The 22,202-nt window shown below is 40.1% G+C and overlaps 1 protein-coding gene across 1 annotated transcript in view; it reads right to left on the reverse strand.

The window, feature by feature from the left end:
• Positions 1-2,769: 2,769 nt before the first annotated feature.
• The window catches only part of HSD17B11 (hydroxysteroid 17-beta dehydrogenase 11), a 48,492-nt gene continuing 29,059 nt past the window's right edge, over positions 2,770-22,202 (reverse strand). The window contains exons 6-7 of the mRNA XM_069594682.1: positions 7,197-7,313; positions 2,770-3,978 (exon numbers count right to left, since the gene is read on the reverse strand). Of these exons, the coding sequence (XP_069450783.1) occupies positions 3,888-3,978; positions 7,197-7,313 (208 nt within the window). The 3' untranslated portion in view covers positions 2,770-3,887. The remainder of the gene's footprint in view (positions 3,979-7,196; positions 7,314-22,202) is intronic.

Below are 22,202 nucleotides of genomic sequence, written 5' to 3' on the forward strand. Positions count from 1 at the left end.
AGTCAGGATTTCTGCACCCTGCAAAGGAGAGAGCTGTCAGTCATCAAGGTCCCAGTTACAATCTCAGGGTACCATGACAGTTGACAATTAGGAGTCTTTCCCCTTTCATCTCAAGACAAAGTGAGCCTTTTGGATTTGGGCATGACCCTTACAAATAGCCTGGTTGATGGCTGAAATGGACTTTCCCATTAAACTGTTGAGGAGTAGTGCTGGGAGCCAGCACGGGCCATTTCATCCATGACAAGGTCATGTGGAACAGAACTGTTAAGCAAGGCTTTAGGACTCGAGGGTCTCCCTAGACCAGCTTGAGCATCTACCCCAAAACCAGTATATGTCTGTCTTACTATTTTGTGCCTTTCACCAACTCTTCTGACATACAGGGGGCTATCCCCAACCATCTTTCTCTGGAGAAAATCAACTTAGGGCTCTAGCTAATAAGTCTCCTGGACATGAGAGGAATATTTCAATTCAACCCCCCCTCTGTTAGCATTCTAGCTTGCTTGGCAGGTTTATCCGGACTCTTGCAGCTACGCATATGATTGTTCACAGCCTCCCAACTGTGAGAGGGACAGGAAACCTAAAACATAGAGCCTTTTAAAGAGTTAAAAGTTATTAGAGTTGTGATGGTGTAGGACTTCATTATTGGGCCAATGCTTGTTGCTAAGTTCCCATAACTCTTATCCACTGTGCACCAGGGAGTGTATTAGTTAATATAGTTGGAATGTAAGAAAAACAAGTGTAGCCTTGAAATTAACCCCATCAGACCTTTGAGCTAGTTGGTTCTTTCTTTCTTGTAACTCACTGCACCTTTGCTCCGTGAGAAATGTAACTCTGTTTAACATTTTCTGAGGCTGACATAGATCAGAAATATAAAGAAAAAACATTTCAAGGGAAAATAAAATTTCTGGGTGAGCAACCTTTATCAAAAGAGGGTCATAAAATGTTCACAGGCCTCCAAGGCCAAAGGATAATGTACACAATATTGTTTATGGGAAAGGTATGCAGAAAAAATCCTGGTTTTGATAAAGACAAAACAGATGTAATGTTTGGGCTGACTCTGTATGACTTTGCATCTTTCATTTCCCTCTATGTACAAGTTAAGGTATAAAAGTCCCTTTTGAAAATAAAATAATGGGCCTCGCTCACCAAAGAAGCTTGGGCACCCCATGTTTTTCTTTTTTTCTCTCTCCCTCTCCCTCCCTCTCTTTCAGGCTGATCCCTTGGAACACAGAGGCTCTCTGCGTTCACTTTCCTGCCTGAGCTTCTAAGACTTTGTTAGCTTTCTGTGTAAACCAAGGAATATCAGCCTCTTTCTCTCCTCTATTTTCTTATCTACAATATTCTTTCCTTATCTCTCTCTCAATCATTCGCTGACGCTGTTTCTCCTTCAGGTTCCCCTGGATCCTGCGGGGGCTGGACCCTGGCAGAGTAGGTTCAGAGTTAGGGCTGCTGCTTTTTAGTAGCTTCAGTCATATCCGAATTTGTGATCCCATGGACTGTCGCCCATCAAACTCCTCTGTCTGTGGGATTTCTCAGGCAAGAATACTGGAGTGGGTTACTATTAGTGGAGAAGGAAATGTCAACCCACTCCAACTTTCCTTCTCCAGAGGATCTTCCTGACCCAGGGACTGAACCCGCATCTCTTATGTCTCCTGCATTGGCAGGCGGGTTCTTTACCACTAACCCACCAGGGAGGCCATCAGAGTTAGGACTAACTTCATTCAAATAACAGAGAAAAGTCTTCAGACTTAGAGTCACAGCAGTAATTGCCTGATGTTGGTGAGCTGAAGCAAGCTTTTCAAATAAAAATGTGCAGGGAACAACATTCAGAACACCTGCCGCATTCCTTCACCTTCCAGCCTCTGAGGTTCTCCTGGGAACCTCCTCACTACTGCCTGTGACACAGGATTGTTGGGGGATTAAATGGCAAAGTGTGCCTAGGATGTAGCTAGCATTCAATAAAAGGGACTGATTACCATTCTGTCAGCATAATAACCAAGAAGTACCCCACAAACGAGACAAGTAGTACTTATTTCTCATAATGGTCAATGCCAAAATTCATCCAAGGGTTAATTTCAGACAATTGTGTTAAAAGCCAAAGCATGTTTATTGTGAAAGCGGAAACTTAGTGCATTTTGGGCCTCAGTTCTTTTACTGAAACTTCAGTAAAGGCTTTCTCCTAGTCTGCTGAAAATTGCTTCTTGGCAACCTGGAACAAGTAATCAAAAGAATAAACAATCTATTTCAAAATGAGTTAGAAGACTCTCCACCTTCTAGTGTCTTTCTCTGTTAACATGATGGGATCTCATTAAATATATAAACTCTGCCGATTGATATTGTAGTATAGCTGAAGTATGGAGAGGACCCTAAGTTACAATATTCAAATATAATGATGTTTTTGGAAAGCAGGCATTTTTTATTCAGGTATGTATTTATATCAGTTAAACACAGAATATAGTTTAACAGTAATTGTGTTTTGATTCTTTGTATCAAAGAAGTTAGTTGATGAGAAAGAGGGAGAAATTTATTATAGAAATGATACCTCAGTTGAAATTTCCTTATATGTAATAGAACCTATAGTATGTGTGTGTTAGTGGAGAAGGAAATGGCAACTTTCCACTTTACCACTCCAACTTTCCTTGAACAAATTTCCAGATACTAAAAAGAGAAAAAAATAAATAAAAAACGGTGATTACATAATCCATTTTCCTTTCATTTGAAGGTTAAGCTGTATTCTGCTCAAAATAAAAAGACAGAAACACCAAAAGCTGAGTTCAATTCATTTATTATTGCTGCCACTTATGGGTACATTTTCCCAATTCTTTGTCTCAAATCCCAATGATGCTTTTATACTTGCAACACATTATTTATCTCCATTTTCCCTGTGCTGAAATGTTTGACATGGGAATATGAGGTATTTCTCAGAAAACAGAGTAGTAAGATGTAGGATGAAATGTTTGGGCAGTATTTCTTACATCACATGAAATTCACTATTGTTAGGTAGGTAGAACAGGGAAAAGGAGTCCAAAATGGTGGTGGCTAAAAAAACAAGGAAGGTCAAAGGAAGGTCCGAGGACCAGAGTGAAGACTTCAGGTAGAACAAACAGGACTCCTGGCTAAGCCCAATTTGCATACGGCAGGCCCAGGTGGAGGAAAAACAAAAAAGGAGGAGCCAAAGCGCGCGCTCTCTCTCTCTTCCTCTCCCGCATGTGTGCGCTCTTTCTCTCTCTCTCCCCCTCTCCCATGCGCTCCTCCACTCTCTTCCCTTCAAATCTTTGAGTTGGCATGCCCTCAGGCTTCGAGGATGGATTCTCCTGCTATCTTTTAAATAAAATAGAGCTGTAACACTGATTTGCCTAAGAGCTATAACACGGTTTGTCCAAGACCCGAGAGCTGTGACGCGCCGAGGGCTTTAATGTCCATCGCGCCAAATCTTTGTTGTGACGAGACAAAGAGCCGAGGAACACACACTCACGTGACACTATGAAACGCCACTAGATACAGTCCTTCATTACATTTAGCAAGCTTGAAATTTCTGTTTCTTACGTAGAATAGAAAAAGGAATGTGAATCATGTAAAAGTTGAATGAAAGTAAACACGTATCTTAAATATTCACATTACATACCTTGCAAAGCTTTCAATGAGTCACAAAATCTTAGAAATTATTACAAAACTGTTTCTCTTTTTCTCCATTTCCCCACAAAATCAGTTCCTAATATATTTCTCTGTATTATATGAAATTAGGACCTGACAGAGCCTCAAAAGGTGATATTGAAGGAAAACAAGTTAATTATTTAAAAGATACTTTTAAAAACATTAAAATTCTGACTAAAATTAGATGAAATCAACCTAAACCTGGTAAATCAGTTTTTAAGAAACGTAAGCACTTATTTTCCTTTCATTTTATATCCAATAACTGCGTCAAACCTAATATCAATCTTTCGTTTTAAAATTGCCTTGAAACGCTCAGGAAGGACCCTAGAAGAAAGATACATAAAAATAATTAGGAAATTAATATTAAGTGCATTTGTAAAATATCTTTAAGAATACTTATATTTATCATATTTCATGTCCATGTTAAATAAGATTAAGAACATTAACTCTGAGTCACTATTATGTGTTCTTTCCAAAGAAATCCAATTCCTTTTGAAAAGGAAAAGAGAAGAGGTTTAGGCTTCTTTACAGTAAGAGTGACTTGAAAGATTTAGCCTTCAAAATAAATACACTTGAATATTTTTAAAAATACCTAAAAGACAAGGTGTATAGAACTGAATAGTTCAGACGCTAAAGGCTCTTAAAAAAAGAAAACTGACATTGAAAAGGAAGTAAGAATAGGAACTAATTTTATACTTTGCAATTCAGAAACTATTAAAATGTTCCATTAAGATACCAAAGAAGCAGAATTGCTAAAAGAAAATGCAGGCAATGTACTTGGTTTTGAACATAGTACTGAACAAGTTATTTAACAGAAGAGCTTAAATTCCTTCCATGTAAATGAAGGAATTAGCACTTATGCCACAGCGTTCTTGTGAAGAATTGATGTTAACATAAAATGCTGGCTCATGTTGGTGTATGGCAGAAACCAACACAATACTGTCAAGCAATTATCCTTCAATTAAAAATAAATACATTTTAAAATACATAAAATGCTTTAAACAGTGATGGACACATAGTAGGTTTAATTTTTTTCTCCCTACCCTACACTTAAGAATACTGAGGAACTTGTCACATTCCAATGAGTCTGAGAAAAAACTAAACAGAATATGTAAGTCAGTGTAACTATATACAGACATCTGCTTAGATGGAATTAAAATAAGGTTTGAAAATTGAGCACTAAACATTCACAGTCAGAGGAAAATCAGGGCAATATTAATAGTAGTGATAATTACAATGATAGTAGCATCAATATATAAAAATGTATTTTTATCATATACTAGATATTTTAAATGCATTATTCTGTTTATTCCTCACTCCTGCAAAGTCTTGTCTCTGTATGACAGATGAAGAAACTGAGCTTCAAAATAGTTAGATAACTCATCCATGTTCATGTAGCGAGCAAGTTATAAAAACACAGCTTCATCTAACTCTAGAACACAAACTGTGAATCTCTGTGCTAATGGTCTAGGTAATCTTAATTTATTTAATCAATAAACAGACATTTTCGTGCCTCCCATGTGACAACCTGTCTAACTAATTCTGGTGGCTCAGTGGTCAAAAATCCGTCTGCCAGTGCAGGAGACACAGGAGACTCGAGATTGATCTCTGGGTTGGGAAGATCCTTGGAGTAGGAAACGGCAACCCACTCCAGTATTCTTGCCTGGGGAATTCCATGGACAGAGGAGCCTGGAGGGCTACAGTCCATGGGGTCTCAAAAGAGTCAGACACGACTTAGTGGTTAACAACAACAACAACAAACGTGTCCATTAACTCTCCAAAGTGTGAGGATACAGTGATGAAAACCAGGCAAATTCCTGCTCTCAGAGAGTTACATTCTAAAGGACTGATCACTGAGCACTTACATAATACAAGTGTAATGTGAAACACTTCACAGGTTTTAACTCATTTATTCACCAAGAAGACCCTGGAGTTTTACTACCTAAACTTTAAGGTAGTTTCAACCACAGTTCCTAGCAGAAGGGGCTTGAAAAGCTTGACACAAGCCACTTGTGCTTTTGATCTCTTGGGTGTTTTTTTTTTTTTTTTTTGGACTCTATGTCACTAACTCTCAGTGTATGATCTTTGAACCGAATGCCTGCAACAACTGCCTGTTGAAATAAGAGATTTCTGGATCCCAACTCGAACATCTTATCTTAAAATCTCTAGAGGTAAGATCCAGGTATCTATTTTTCAAACTGACTTCCCAAATGATCTATGTCATGGAAGCCTGACTCTAGGGACAAGCAGCAAGAGGCTTTTATCCCCCTCTGACCTAAGTCATCTCTTCTGTTTCCCCTCAAGCAGCCTCATCGGCACACAGCCTTCCCAGAAAAGTAACGGGGTAATGTGTTATGAGACATTCTTTAAACCAGCAGTTTCCAATCTTGGATGTACATTGGAATCGCTGGAAGGCTGTATCTCTCAAAGACCAGGCCACACTACAGACCATTTAGATCAGAATCTTGGGAGCAGATGTCAGGTGTTGGCATTTTTTTTAAAAGTCCCAGGTGAATTCCAATGGCACCAAAGTTGAAAGCTACTGCTCCAAAGAAATGCTTCTCATATTTGAATATGCATACAGATCACCTATGGGTCTTACTAAAATGCAAATTCTGATTTGGGGAATCAGAAGATTCTGTATTGCAAACAAACTCCCAGGTGATGCCTAGGCTGCTGGTCCATGGGCCAGATCTGAAGTAGCAAGTCTCAAGGGTCTCTAAAATTATAAAAGATAATTTAGCAATTCTTTTAGTATAAAAGATTATTTAGCAATATGCTTCAGTATAATTTTGCACAAAGTAAGAGCTCAGTGATTATCTGTTGTATATTTAAAATGAATGTCTAAAACTTGACTATGATCTCGAATATCAATGTCACATAATTCCATTATGTAATAATGCTTAAAAATTACCCTCCTTCATATGCATTCATTTATGATAGGACTTCCAGAAATATACAAACTTCTTTCTTTAAAAAAATATTTTTTAAAAACTTAATAGAAATTAGTTGCCTAATTGCTATTGCAATTAACTATTGCTATTCCAATCCTGAAAGTCAAAGTTGCTCAGTCGTGTCCGACTCTTTGTGACTCCATGGACTATGCAGTCCGTGGAATTCTCCAGGCCAGAATACTGGAGTGGGTAGCCTTTCCCTTCTCCAGGGGATCTTCCCAACCCAGGGACTGAACCCAGGTCTCCTGCATTACAGGTGGATTCTTTACCAGCTGAGCCACAAGGGAAGCCTAAGAACACGGGAGTGGGTAGCCTACCCCTTCTCAGTGGATCTTCCTGACCCAGGAATCGAACCGGGGTCTCCTGCATTGCAGGTGGATTCTTTACCAACTGAGCTATCAGGGAAGCCCATTCCAATCTTGCTTGAATGATTAACAAATGTGGTTTTAAAAATGGATGGCTTCCTTAAGCTTAACTATTATTTTTATTAACTTAATCCATGTGCTTTATCAAATGCCTGGCTTTAAAGCTGAGTTAAAACATGTAATAGAAAAATTTATCATGGGGACAAACATCACTGCCACTTACTTTTCCATCAATGATAAAAAGTTGAGAGAAGATGGAACAAAGATCATTTCCTGCTCAGTTAGGATCCCATCTATCAGCTTGTTTACCACTTCCTCAGGTTCCAGGGTGGGTCCCAAACTGAAACAGAAGTAGTCTTCAGAACCAAAACATTTCACTGAGGCTTCAGCTTTGGTTTGGTGCCAAACGAGTATGTTAAGTTACCATACAAACCATTATATAACTGATTTATAGTTAGCATCCAGCCCAACACAGGTGCTCAAAAATGGTATATATTTTAGCAATAATAATAACAAAATAAAACCACTTATTTAGTGCTTATAAGGGAAGAGCAATTAGCCAAGATGGCAATGGTTAGTCTCTCTTGCCCCCTGCCGCCCCCATCCCTGTCCTCTTGCTCATGCCCCACATCCTGTAAACAATGACTCTGCATGGCTACGGAACAGCTGAGATTATTTATAGCACCGCACACACACATCATGATGTACTCACTTGGCCACATGCCACTGTTGTTCTGTATATCTATATAAGCACCACCTGAACAGCCCTTGCGGCTACATCAGCCATCAGCGAATAAAGCATGTCTGTAGTTCCTAAGGCTCCTCGCAGCTTCTTCCAGCTTCCTAACTCACACCTTGCCTACCCTGGGTTCAGCAAACAGCAAGACAGTACTTATCATGTACTGCATACTGTGTTAAACATTCTACCCAGATCATCTCCCTAAAGTTTTCCAACAACTCTACAAAGAGGAGATACTAGAGTCCTTATTTTTCAAATAAGAACTATAGGAATAACTAGGACTCAAATTAATTTAACTAGATTAGGTAGGACTGATAAATTTCATTTTTAAATCTCTAGAAGTCTTAAGAAAGAAGTCAGATTCCATAATATGTTGTATTATTCTATTAAGACAGTTTAGTGAACCATTTCTGAAGAATCAGAAAAATTAAAACATAGGACTATGCCCAGCTCTAAGTCCTTGATCTCCATATGGAATCTTTATTAAGTCTTGTTTTAATTTTCAGCTTTGTTACTTAGCTCATGTTACATCTTTACTGTGTAATCATCCTGGCATATGTACTACTGAGTAGCATGTAGTCCCTAAAAAGTGACCTTTGTTATCTGGGTGTTGAAATAAGTGCACTTAGGCTGGAGTTGCACCAGAGTTGGTCCTGAATTTTTAATATCTTATTAATGACTTAGAAAAAAAAAGATGCATAATCAAATTTACTCACTAAATTGGCAAATGTCATCAAACTGGGTGACTAACATTTTGGAGGGCAGATTTTAAATGTGTGTGACTGGTTAAGTGGGACAAAATTAAACAAATTGAATGAGATTCTTTAGGAACAAATACAGAATAGTTCATTCAGAAAGAAGAAGATGCAGTAAAGTAAGACTGGGACAGCTGGAAAGTGTAGCATGTACTTAAAAGTGAACATGAGGGGACTTCCCTGATGGTCCAGTGGTTAAGAATCCATCTTTCACTGCAGAGGACATGAGTTCAATCCCTGGTAGGGGAGTTAAGATTTCAAATGCCTCTGAGCAACCCAGCCAGCACACCACAATCAGACTGCTGAGCTCTAGGGCCAGTGCTCTGCAACAAGAGAAGCCCTCATGCAGCAATAAAGACCCAGCACAGCCAAAAAAAATAAATAAGTAAGTGAGCATGATCATTGGATACATGAAGGAAAACAGAGCTTAAATCACACGTGGTATAATCTCTCATTCTCAGCATTGTGTTGTTTAGTCTCTCAGTCGTGTCCGGACTCTTGTGATCCCATGGACTGTAGCCTGCCAGGCTCCTCTGTCCCTGGGATTTCCCAGCAAGAATACTGGAGTGGGTTGCCATTTCCTTCTCCAGGGGACCTTCTCAACCCAGGAATGGAACTCGCGTCTCCTGCACTGGCAGGTGGATTCTTTACCACTGAGCCACCAGGAAGTTCATTCTCAGAATAGGTCATTTATTAGAATCCTGGGTTTACCCCAGAACCCTGGTGCAACAATATTACATATGAAATGCAGAGGAAATGTAATAATGAAAGTGATGGATTTTGGCCCAATAGAGGCACCAATGAAAAGCAATGACAACTTGAAGAAGACTAAGCAGTCCTTTAGCCTGTGGGATTAGCAGGTAAACAGTGCCAAGCAGCGTGATTCTAGAAACTGAAGGATGTTTATGCCTTGAAAAGTGTTCAGAGGGAAATTCAAGCATATTGCTGCCAGGCTTCTGTATCCCCAAGCTCCATCAAATCCCACAAACACCTGTGTAAACAGGACAGCACATGTCTTCATTCACACTGTGGCCTTGCTAACCTACCAATCCAGTGATGTTGGACATCACTGAACCTCTTAGTTACTTGATCTCCTTACCTAAAGTCTTAGCCTCTGCCAGAAGAATTTTCACTGAATTTAAAGACTGTCTAGTAGCATGATAAAAAGACTGTAAGAAAAGCCTTCCAGAAAAAATTCAGTTTCTTAGCAAAATCAAATCTAAATCATTAAAATGTCAGTATATGGAAATACCTTTTCCTCGATAGTCTAATGTTAACAAGAGTTGCGAATCCTATTAAATAAATATAGATAATGGATTTTGTTGAAACTATTCAAAAACACTTCAGGCCTATCTGTTGGGATGGAGAAGACGAATGCATGTGGGATCTTAAGAATACTCAGGGAGAAAGTATTTTCAGGTAGAACTACCCAAGTGGTTATCTAATTTCACCACTTAGGTAGCTGAGTAATTTGGGGGATGACATCTCTACTTTTCAAAATTTTTTGGCTTTGTACTTAATTGGAAAACAGGAGATAATGCGGTGGTACCAACAGACTCTCCAAGGGACAGAGTTATCAGTTTTGTAGCATTTTCAGATTCTATGATATGAACACTCCCAACATAGCCAATTGCAAGTTACCAGCATGGTGTCACCAAAGGAATATAAGTTGTCTTCTGCACTCCACGGGTAATATGACAGTTAAATGGAAAATGTACATATAAATACTTATAGAGTTATATTATACAAATGTTACTTGTCACCTTCTTATATAACAACTTTTTTATGGTACTAGCCAATGAAAAACTAATTATTTTTCTGTGCGTGCTAAGTCGTTTCAGTTGTGTCTGACTCTTTCCAACTGTATGGACTGTAGCCTGCCAGGTTTCTCTGGCCATGGGATTCTCCAGGCAAGAATACTGGAATGGGTTGCCATGCCCTCCTCCAGGGGCTCTTCCCGACCCAGGGATCGAACCCACGTCTCTTTTGTCTCCTGAATTGGCAGGCAGGTTCTTTACCACTAGTGCCACCTGGGAAGCCTAGTCTTTCTGTGGAACCCACAAAAGCTAAATTTTTAGAGAAAATAAATTTTGTTATGTATATTACACATAGGAGAGTAGACATTTTAAAACAATGTATCAGAGCATCCAATTATTCTCGACAAATGAATCCAGATTATGTGGCATTGTTTATATCACTAATAGAAAAGAAAAACAAATTTAAGGCAAACGCATTTAATTGAAAAGTATTCAAATACCTAATAATAATGCCCCAAAATATATGAAGCAAAAAGTGACATAATTGAAAAGAGATATGGACAGTTTAAAAATAAGAGCTGGAGACATTAATCCTACTTTCAACAATGGATTGAACAACTAGACAGAAGATCATCAAGAAAGGACTTCCCTGGTGATCCAGTGGTTGGGACTCAAGTGCTTCTACTGCCAGAGGCCTGGGTTCTATCCCTCGTCAAGGAACTATGATCTCACAAGCCATGAGGTGCAGCCAAAAATTAAAAAAAAATTTTTTTCAATAACCTAACTTCCCAATTGAAGAATCTAGAGAAAAGAACTGACTCTAAAGCAAGCAAAATAAAGGAAATAATAAAGATTAAAGCAGACATAAATGAGAGAACAGATAACAATAGAGTCAATAAAACTGAAAGCTGGCTCTTTGAAAAGATCAACAAGACTGACAAACTTTTTGCTAACCAAGAAAAAAAGAGATTAGAGAAACCGTTGAAATCAAGAATAAATCTGAGTTCATTACTGAGTTCACTACTACTAATCTTAGAGAAATAAAAGGGACTATGAAAATATGATGAATAATTATGTCAAAGATTAGATAAGTTTGATTAAATGTACAAATTCCCAGGAACACACAAAGCACCAAAACTAACACAAGAAGGAATAGAAAACATGAGTAGTACGTTAACAAAACATCTTTAACAAAACATTTAACAAAAATAATCAAAAAACTCCCAGCAAAGACCAGCACTAGAGGGCTTCATGATGAACTCCACTGGAGTTTGAAGAATTAACATCAGTCCTTCTCATTGTCTTTCCAAAGACAGAAGAGGAGAGAACTCTTCTCAGCTCATTCTATGAGGCCACAATAACCCTGTTACTAAAGCCAGAGAAAGATATCACTAGAAAACTACTACCAATATCTCTTCTGAATACAGATGCAAATATATTCAACAAAATACCATCAAATCAAATATAGCAATAAGATAATGTAATATGCCATATTAATAGAATGAAGGATAAGCCCACATGATCATCTCAATATGCATAGAAAAAGCATTTAACAAAATCTAACACTCTTCCATGAAAAAAAATTACTCAACAACCCAGGAACATAAGGGAACTTCCTCAACCTTATTTTTCTAAGCACTTGTACAAGGCAGTCTGATCTTGAGTGAAACAGAGAAGATAATAGGAGTTATTAAACATGAAAAGATGACTGCGAGCCTTTCTAATAAGCAAAAATATACTATCACATAGAAGCACTGTTTTTTCCTATCATAATGGCCAAGATTAAGAGCGCTGGATCATTGAAAAAGCAAGAGAGTTCCAGAAAAACATCAATTTCTGCTTTATTGACTATGCCAAAGCCTTTGACGGTGTGGATCACAGTAAACTGTGGAAAATTCTGAAAGAGATGGGAATACCAGACCACCTGACCTGCCTCTTGAGAAATCTATATATAGGTCAGGAAGCAACAGTTAGAACTGGACATGGAACAACAGTCTGGTTCCAAATAGGCAAAGGAGTATGCCAAGGCTGTATATTGTCACCCTGCTTATTTAACTTATATGCAGAGCACATCATGAGAAACACTGGTCTGGATAAAGTACAAGGTGGAATCAAGATGGCTGGGAGAAATATCAATAACCTCAGATAAGCAGATGACACCACCCTTATGGCAGAAGGTGAAGAAGAACTACAGAGCCTCTTGATGAAAGTGAAAGAGGAAAGTGAAAAAGCTGTCTTAAAGCTCAACATTCAGAAAATGAAGATCATGGCATCTGGTCCCATCTCTCTATGGCAAATGGATGGGGAAACAATGGAAACAGTGGCTGACTTAATTTTGGGGGGCTCTAAAATCACTGCAGATGGTGACTTGCAGCCATGAAATTAAAAGACATTTACTCCTTGGAAGAAAAATTATGACCAGCCTAGCTCAGTTCAGTTCAGTTCAGTTCAGTCACTCAGTCGTGTCCAACTCTGCAACCCCAGGAACTGCAGCATGCCAGGCCTCCTTGTCCATCACCAGCTCCCGGAGTCCATCCAAACCCATGTCCACTGAGTCAGTGATGCCATCCAACCATCTCATCTTCTGTCGTCCCCTTCTCCTCCTGCTCTCAATCTTTCCTAGCATCAGGGTCTTTTCTAGACAGCATATTAGAAAGCAGAGGCCATTACTTTGCCAACAAAGGTCCATCTAGTCAAGGCTATGGTTTTTCCAGTAGTCATGTATGGATGTGAGAGTTGGACTATAAAGAAAGCTGAGTGCAGAAGAATTGATACTTTTGAACTGTTGTGTTGGAGAAGACTCTTTTTTTTTTTAAACTTTATTTTACTTTACAATACTGTATTGGTTTTGCCATACATTGACATGAATCCACCACGGGTGTATACAAGCTCCCAATCCTGAATCCCCCTCCCACCTCCCACCCTGTATCATCTTTCTGGGTCATCCCCGTGCACCAGCCACAAGCATCCTGTATCCTGTATCGAACTTAGACTGGCACTTTGTTTCTTACATGATAGTATACATGTTTCAATGCCATTCTCCCAAATTATCCCATCTTCTCCCTCTCCCTCAGAGTCCAAAAGTCCGTTCTATAGATCTGTGTCTCTTTTGCTGTCTCTCATACAGGGTCATCATTACCATCTTTCTAAATTCCATATATATGTGTCAGTATACTGTATTGGTGTTTTTCTTTCTGGCTTACTTCACTCTGTATCGGCTCCAGTTTCATCCATCTCATCAGAACTGATTCAACTGTATTCTTTTTAATGGCTGAGTAATACTCCATTGTGTATATGTACCACAGCTTTCTTATCCATTCATCTGCTGATGGACATCTAGGTTGTTTCCATGTCCTGGCTATTATAAACAGTACTGCAGTGAACATTGGGGTACATATGTCTCTTTCAATTCTGGTTTCCTCAGTGTGTATGCCCAGCAGTGGGATTGCTGGGTCATAAGGCAGCTCTATTTGCAATTTTTAAAGGAATCTCCACACTGTTTTCCATAGTAGCTGTACTAGTTTGCATTCCCACCAACAGTGTAAGAGGGTTCCTTCTTCTGGAGAAGACTCTTGAGAGTCCCTTGGACTGCAAGGAGATCTAACCAGTCCATGCTAAATGAAATCAGTCCTGGGTGTTCATTGGAAGGACTGATGTTGAAGCTGAAACTCCAATACTTTGGCCACCTCATGCGAAGAGCTGACTCATTGAAAAAGACCCTGATGCTGGGAAAGATTGAGGGCGAGAGGAGAAGGGGACGACAGAGATAGTTGGATGGCATCACTGACTCAATGGGCATGAGTTTGGGTGAACTCTGGGAGTTGGTGACGGACAGGCAGGCCTGGAATGCTGCGGTTTATGGGGTTGCAAAGAGTCAGACATGACTGAGCGACTGAACTGAACTGAATATTCAAAGTTGGCAAAGGTGAGAGGAATGGACACTTTATACCCTGCCAGGGGGAGGATAAATTAAAACAATCCTTCAGAAGGGTAATCTAATCAATCAATCAAAAGTAAGTTCCTACATTTTGACCCAATAATTTGTTTCAAAAAAATAATTATAATAAGATGGTTGAATGTTCACTGCAGCACTATTTACAATGGCTAGGACAGGGAAGCATCCTAGATATCCATCAGTAGATGAATGGATAAAGAAGCTGTAGTACCTATGCACATGGAATATTACTCAGCCTTAGAAAGGAATGCATTTGAGTCAGTGCTAACGTGGTGGATAAACCTAGGGCCTATTATACCGAATGAAGTAAGTCAGAAAGAGAAAAATAAATATCATATATTGATAGTACTGATGAACCTATCTGCAGGGCAGCAACGGAGATGCAAACATAGAGAACAGACTTATGGACACTGGGGAGGGGATAAGAAGGAGACACTGTGACGAACAGAGAACGTAGCATGAAAACATATATACTAACATATGTAAGATAGATAGTAGGAATTTGCTATATGACTCAGGGAACTCAAACCAGGCCTCCGTGACAACCTAGAGTGGGGGGATGGGGTGGGAGGTGGGAGGGAGGCTCAAGAGGGAGGGGCCATATGTATAACTATGGCTGATCCATGTTGATGTACAGCAGAAACCAACACTAAATTATCGTTCAATTAAAACTAAATTAAGAAAAAAATAAAAACAAGGGAAAAGAGAAAAAGCAAAGATACAGACACACTTATATATATACATGTGAATATATAAACACATAACGTATATATATGTACATGTATACATGCACACAAAAATATGCATTTATTGCAATAATGAAAGATTTGAGATCTAAATGTCCATCAACAGAGAAAATTTACATCCAAGGATCATTAGGCTAACATTAAAAAGAATAAGGTGAGACTTCCGTGGCAGCACAGCCATTAAGACTCTGAGTTTCCACTGTAGGGGGTATGGGTGGGATTCCTGGTCTGGGAACAAAGAACCCACATGCCACACAGTGTGGCCAAAAATAAAAATAAAGAAAGAGTAAGGTAAGAAAAAGGAAGAGTAAGGTAGCTCTTTAAGCTTCCCTGGTGGCTCAGATGGTAAAGACTCTGCCTGCAATGCAGGACACTGGGCTTCGATCCCTGGAGTAGGGCATGGCTACCCACTCTAGTATTCCTGCCTAGAGAATCCGGGAAACAAAGGAGTCCAGCGGGCTATAGATCTTGGGGTGGCAGAGTCAGACATGACTGAGCACATGCATACAAGTTAGCTCTTTATATATCAACACAGAAAGTTAACGGCAGCATATTGTTATCAGAAAGGTAGCTTATATAAATAGCATGTATGTTTCCAGGTACCAGAAAAAGGAAATCAATTAGGAAGCGTAGACTCTTTAAAAGCAATGAAGCTATTTCCAATGAAACACTTAATATACATTTTAAAAATAATGAGTCTTAGGGAAAAACTTCAATAAAAAATTATGTCGAAAAAAGAAAGCTAGGAATAGAGGGGCATTTGGAGTCAGGGACCCAGGAAAGAATTCCAGTCTGCCATTCTGGGACTGCGGAACCTTGGGGAATTTTCTTAACTTCTCCAATTTTCAGTTTCTTTGTCCATAAAATGGGCAATCTTGCAGATTGTTATAAGGACTAGAGCTGGGGGAGGCAACCGATGGTGTGGATCCAAATCAAGTTCTCCCATCTTAAAGATCAGAGGTAATTTATTTCAGGTATCTAGACCTAGCAGGGTACCTGGTATTTAGTAGGCTTTCAGTGAAAGGTGGAAAAGTGAAAGTTGCTCAGTCGTATCTGATTCTTTGTGACCCCATGGACTGAAGCCTGCCAGTCTCCTCTGTCCATGGAATGCTCCAGGCAAAAATACTGGAGTGGGTAGCCATTCCCTTCTCCAGGGGATCTTCCCAACCCAGGGATCGGACCCAGGTCTCCCGCATTGCAGGTGGATTCTTTACCGTCTGAGCCACCAGGGTACCTTGTATTTGGTAGGCTTTCAATAAAGGCTTTGAATAAGATGATTTCTTGATATCCAAGTGTATTTATTTTTTAATTAACTAACTTATTTATTTTTGGCTGTGCTGGGTCTTCACTGCTGCGAGGGTTTTTTTCTCTAATTGCAGAGAGCAAGCACTCCTCTCTAGTTGCGGTGCTTGGGCTTCTCACTGCAGGGGCTTCTCTGATTGCGGAGCCCGGGCTCTAGGGTTTGTGGGCTCAGTAGTTGTGGCTCTGGGGCTCTAGCGCACAGGCTCAACAGCTGTGGTGCACGGGCTTAGTCGCTCCGAGGCATGTGGTCTCCCCAGATCAGAGACAGAACCGTGTCTCCTACACTGGCAGGTGGATTCCTTACCACTGAGCCACTGAGGAAGCCCAATAACCAAGTTTATTTAACAAAAATAACTGTTAGCTGTCAAAAAACTTACTTGGAGCACCTGATTACACTTAATTCCAATAAACTCAGATTATGCTACATTATAACCCTTATAGTAAAACAGTTTCTTTGCAGTGTGTTAGATATGTAAATATAATAACAATAAGCTACATCTTTGATGTGCCTTAAAAGAGAATTTAAGTTCCAACATAAGTATAAAGCAAATTATTCTGAACTGGTCCCTTAGAGGATTGCTTCCTTTTTTCTCAAAGGCTTGTCCCTCTGCAAAAAAAAGGAAATTTCAATCTGAAACTCAGTTCTGCTAATTACAGTCAAGTTACTTGATCTCTCTAAGCAAAGTACTGTTGATGAGGTTTAAGAAAACTATAGATTTTATTTAGTGTTCAAAATACAAACTGAAGTAAGAATTTTTCTGTCCTCTAATTAGAACTCTGCTGAAGTGAGCAGTGGCTGTGTGGTGCTGGAGCGAGTTTGGCCAGGATAGTTTGGCCCAAGGTAAACAGCAGGAACACAGCTCCACCCATCAACAGAAAACTGGATTAAAGATTTACTGAGCATGGCCTTGCCCATAAGAGCAAGACAGAGTTTCCCCCACAGCCAATCCCTCTCATCAGGAAGCGTCTGTAAGTCTCTTACCTTCTCCAGCAGAGGGCAGACAGACAGAAAACTACCATCACAGAAAACTAACCAATCTGAACACATTGAACCATAGCCTTGTCTAACTCAATGAAACTATGAGCCATACCATGTAGGGCCACCCAAGACAGACAGGTAATGGTGGAGAGTTCTGACAAAATGTGGTCCACCTGAGAAGGGAATGGCAAACCACTTCAGTATTCTTGCCTTGAGAACCCCATGAACAGTATGAAAAGGCAAAAAGATAGGACACTGAAAATTGAACTCCTCAGGTCAGTAGGTGCCCAATATGCTACAGGAGTTCAGTGGAGAAATAACTCCAGAAAGAATGAAGAGACAGAGCCAAAGCAAAAACAACATCCAGTTGTGGATGTGACTGGTGACAGAAGCAAAGTCTGATGCTATAAAGAGCAATATTGCATAGGAACCTGGAATGTCAGGTCCATGAATCAAGGCAAACTGGACGTGGTCAAACAGGAGAGTGAATGTCAACATGTTAGGAATCATTTTAATGGACTGGAATGGGTGAATTTAACTCAGATGACCACTATATCTATCACTGTGGCCAGGAATCCCTTAGGAGAAATGCAGTAGCCATCATGGTCAACAAAAGAGTCCAAAATGCAGTACTTGGATGCAATCTCAAAAACGACAGAATGCTCTCTGTCCGTCTCCAAGGCAAACCATTCAATATCACGGTAATCCAAGTCTATGCCCCAACCAGTAACGCTGAAGAAGCTGAAGTTGAATGGTTCTGTGAAGACCTGCAAGACCTTTTAGAACTAACACCCCAAAAAGATGTCCTTTTCATTACAGGGGCCTGGAATGCAAAAGTAGGAAGTCAAGATACACCTGGGGTAACAGGCAAATTTGGCCTTGGAGTACGGAATGAAGTAGGGCAAAGGCTAGTAGACTTTTGCCAAGAGAACGCACTGGTCATAGCAAACACCCTCTTCCAACAACACAAGAGAAGACTCTACACATGGACATCACCTGATGGTCAACACCGAAATCAGACTGATTATATTCTTTGCAGCCAAAGGTCAGCGAAAAAAAGAGTGGGAGCTGACTGTGGCTCAGATCATAAACTCCTTATTACCAAATTCCGACTTAAATTGAAGAAAGTAGGGAAAACCACTAGACCATTCAGGTATGACCTAAATCAAATGCCTATGAATATACAGTGGAAGTAAGAAATAGATTTAATGGACTAGATTTGATAGAGTGCCTGATGAATTATGGACGGAGGTTCGTGACATTATACAGGAGACAGGGATTAAGACCATCCCCAAGAAAAAGAAATGCAAAAAAGCAAAATGGCTGTCTGAGGAGGCCTTACAAATAGCTGTGAAAAGAAGAGAAGTGAAAAGCAAAGGAGAAAAGGAAAGATATACCCATTTGAATGCACAGTTCCAAAGATTAGCAAGGAGAGATAAGAAAGCCTTCCTCAGCGATCAGTGCAAAGAAATAGAGGAAAACAATAGAATGGGAAAGACCAGACATCTCTTCAAGAATTTTAGACATACCAAGGGAACATTTCATGCAAAGATGGGCTCAATAAAGGACAGAAATGGTATGGACCTAACAGAAGCAGAAGACAGTAACAAGAGGTGGCAAGAATACACAGAAGAACTATACAAAAAAGATCTTCACGACCCAGATAATCACAATGGTGTGATCACTCACCTAGAGCCAGACATCCTGGAATGTGAAGTCAAGTGGGCCTTAGGAAGCATCACTATGAACAAAGCTAGTGGAGGTGATGGAATTCCAGTTGAGCTATGTCAAATCCTGAAAGATGATGCCGTGAAAGTGCTGCACTCAATATGCCAGCAAATTTGGAAATGGCAGCAGTGGCCACAGGACTGGAAAAGGTCAGTTTTCATTCCCATCCCATAGAAAGGCAATGCCAAAGAATGCTCAAACTACCGCACAATTGCACTCATCTCACACACTAGAAAAGTAATGCTGAAAATTCTCAAAGCAAGTCTTCAACAGTACATGAACCGTGAACTTCCAGATGTTCAAGCTGGTTTTAGAAAAGGTAGAGGAACCAGAGATCAAATTTCCAATATCTGTTGGATCATTGAAAAAACAAGAGAGTTCCAGAAAAACATCTATTTCTGCTTCATTGACTATGCCAAAGCCTTTGACTGTGTGGATCACAATCAACTGTGAAAAATTCTGAAAGAGATGGGAATACCAGACCACCTGACCTGCCTCTTGAGAAATCTGTATTCAGGTCAGGAAGCAACAGTTAGAACTGGACATGGAACAACAGACTGGTTCCAAATAGGAAAAGGCGTATGTCAAAGCTGTATATTGTCACCCTGCTTATTTAACTTATATGCAGAGTACATCATGAGAAACGCTGGGCTGGATGAAGCACAAGCTGGAATCAAGATTGCTGGAATATCAATAACCTCAGATATGCAGATGACACCACCCTTATGGTGAAGAAGAGCTAAAGAGCCTCTTGATGAAAGTGAAAGAGGAGAGTGAAAAAGCTGTCTTAAACTCAACATTCAGAAAACTAAGATCATGGCATCCGGTCCCATCACTTCATGGCAAATAGATGGGAAAACAGTGGCAACAGTGGCAGACTTTATTTTTCTGGACTCCAAAATCACTGCAGATGGTGACTGCAGCCATGAAATTAAAAGATGCTTACTCCTTGGAAGAAAAGTTATGACCAACTTAGACAGCATATTAAGAAGCAGAGGCATTAGTTTGTTAACAAAGGTCCATCTGGTCAAGGCTAGACTAGTCCGTCTAGTCTAGTCTAGTCTAGTCTAGTCGTGTATGGATGTGAGAATTGGACTGTGAAGAAAGCTGAGTGCCAAAGAATTATGCTTTTGAACTATGGTGTTGGAGAAGACTCTTGAGAGTCCCCTGGACTACAAAGAGATCCAACCAGTCCATCCTAAAGCGGATCAGTCCTGAATATTCTTTGGAAGGACTGATGTTGAAGCTGAAACTCCAGTACTTTGGCCACCTGATGCGAAGAGCTAGCTCATTGGAAAAGACCCTGATGCTGGGAAAGATTGAAGGCAGGAGGAGAAGGGATGACAGAGGATAAGACAGTTGGATGGCATCACCGACTCAATGGTTGGAAGTCTAGGTAAACTCCAGGAGTTGGTGATGGACAGGGAGGTTTGGCTTGCTGCGGTCCATGGGGTTGCAAAGAGTTGGATACGACTGAGCGACTGTACTGAACCAAACTGAATTGAAACTCAGTTTCTACATTAAGCCCAACTTCACCTTTGGCATCCTAATTCAGCTTATCTTCAAGGGGATTCGTGTGGCAGGACAAGCCCCAGACGCTTCCTTAGTCAGGTTATATTTTCGATCAGGCTAGAATCAGGTTGACTTCTACTTAAACTTCCCCTCATCATCCGCCGGCGGAGGAGCCTGGTAGGCTGCAGTCCATGGGGTCGCACAGAGTCGGACACGACTGAGCGACTTCCCTTTCACTTTTCACTTTCATGCATTGGAGAAGGAAATGTGTTCTTGCCTGGAGAATCCCAGGGACGGGGCAGCCTGGTGGGCTGCCGTCTATGGGGTCGCACAGAGTCGGACATGACTGAAGCTACTTAAGGCAAGTGTCCCAATTATTTTTAGTTGTACTATCAGAGTTTGGCCAGCAGAGGTCACCCTTGCCATCATGAATGTCAGCTTTCCTCAGGCTTATTCTGGGGGCAAGGGTGAAAAATTCAATTACAGTGAAAACTGCTGAAAGACAGTCTAAGTGATAAGCTTGACTCAAGTATATTATTTTAGTGTCTAAATATTGGCAAACTTTATCTTGGGGATAAAACACTCTCCTCCAGCTTTGAGAATACCTTTCAGTTTCAGTGAACTTTTAAAAATTATTTCCTATATATTTTACCTATCATATACATTTGCGTACAACTAATTGATCTGATATATTTATATATTGCCATATGACTGCCACCTTAGCATTAGGTAACACTTGTATCTCATGACATATTTATTTCTGTTTTGTGATGGGAACATTTAAAATCTAACTTCTAAGCAACTTTGAATTTTGTAAATACAGTATTGCTGCCTATGGGTTTCATGGGAGGCTCAGTGGTAAAGAACCCACCTGCTAGGCAGGAGATGAGGATTTGATCCCTGGGTCTGGGAGATCCCCTGGAGAAGGAAAAGGCAACCCACTCCAGTATTCTTGCCTGGAGAATCCCATAGAAAAAGGAGCCTGGCGGGCTGCAGTCCATAGCGTCGCAAAGAGTTGGACATGAATTAGTGGCTAAACAACACTAATAACTTGTTGTGTATAATCATAATGCTGAGGGAACAAGCAGTTTACTTACTGCTTCTAGAATCTCATGTGTAATATATGCCAGTTATATGAAATTTAGACATTTAATCTGTACAAAAAGAGATATCCGTGTTTCCCTGGTGGCTCAGATGGTAAAGAATCTCCCTGCAATGCAGAAGACCTGGGTTCAATCCCTAGAGACAGATCCCCTGGAGAAGGAAATGGCAACCCACTCCAGTATTCTTGCTTGGAGAATCCCATGGACAAAGAAGCCTGGTGGGCTACAGTTCATGGGGTCACAGAGTCAGACACGACTGAGTTACTGTCAGACACAACTGAGTTACTATCACTTTCATTTTCAAAGAGATGTCCAAAAGAGTGTTCTTCAAAATGTTAAAAATAGTCTCCACTGGATAGAGGGTTTAAATGAAATGGAAAAAAATTTATCTGTACTTTTCTGTATGTTGGAATTGTTTTTTAAAGTAACCATCATGTTTATAAAAATATTAAGGCTATTCTCAAAGACAGGAAACATTAAAAATTAACCTCAGTGCCAATCCTTTGTAATTTTATTTTCTAACCAAGAAAAGATTCAGATCTGGTACTTATTTTGAAAAGATTCTGATCTGTTACTAATTTCGGGTGGCACTGGAGTGGCCAAAAGGAGATACCCCACGTCCAAGGTAAGGAGCAGCGGCTGCACTTTGCTGG

This window comes from Ovis canadensis, chromosome 6 (genome assembly GCF_042477335.2).
Source record: "Ovis canadensis isolate MfBH-ARS-UI-01 breed Bighorn chromosome 6, ARS-UI_OviCan_v2, whole genome shotgun sequence".
In the NCBI taxonomy this organism is placed as follows: Eukaryota; Metazoa; Chordata; class Mammalia; order Artiodactyla; family Bovidae; genus Ovis; species Ovis canadensis.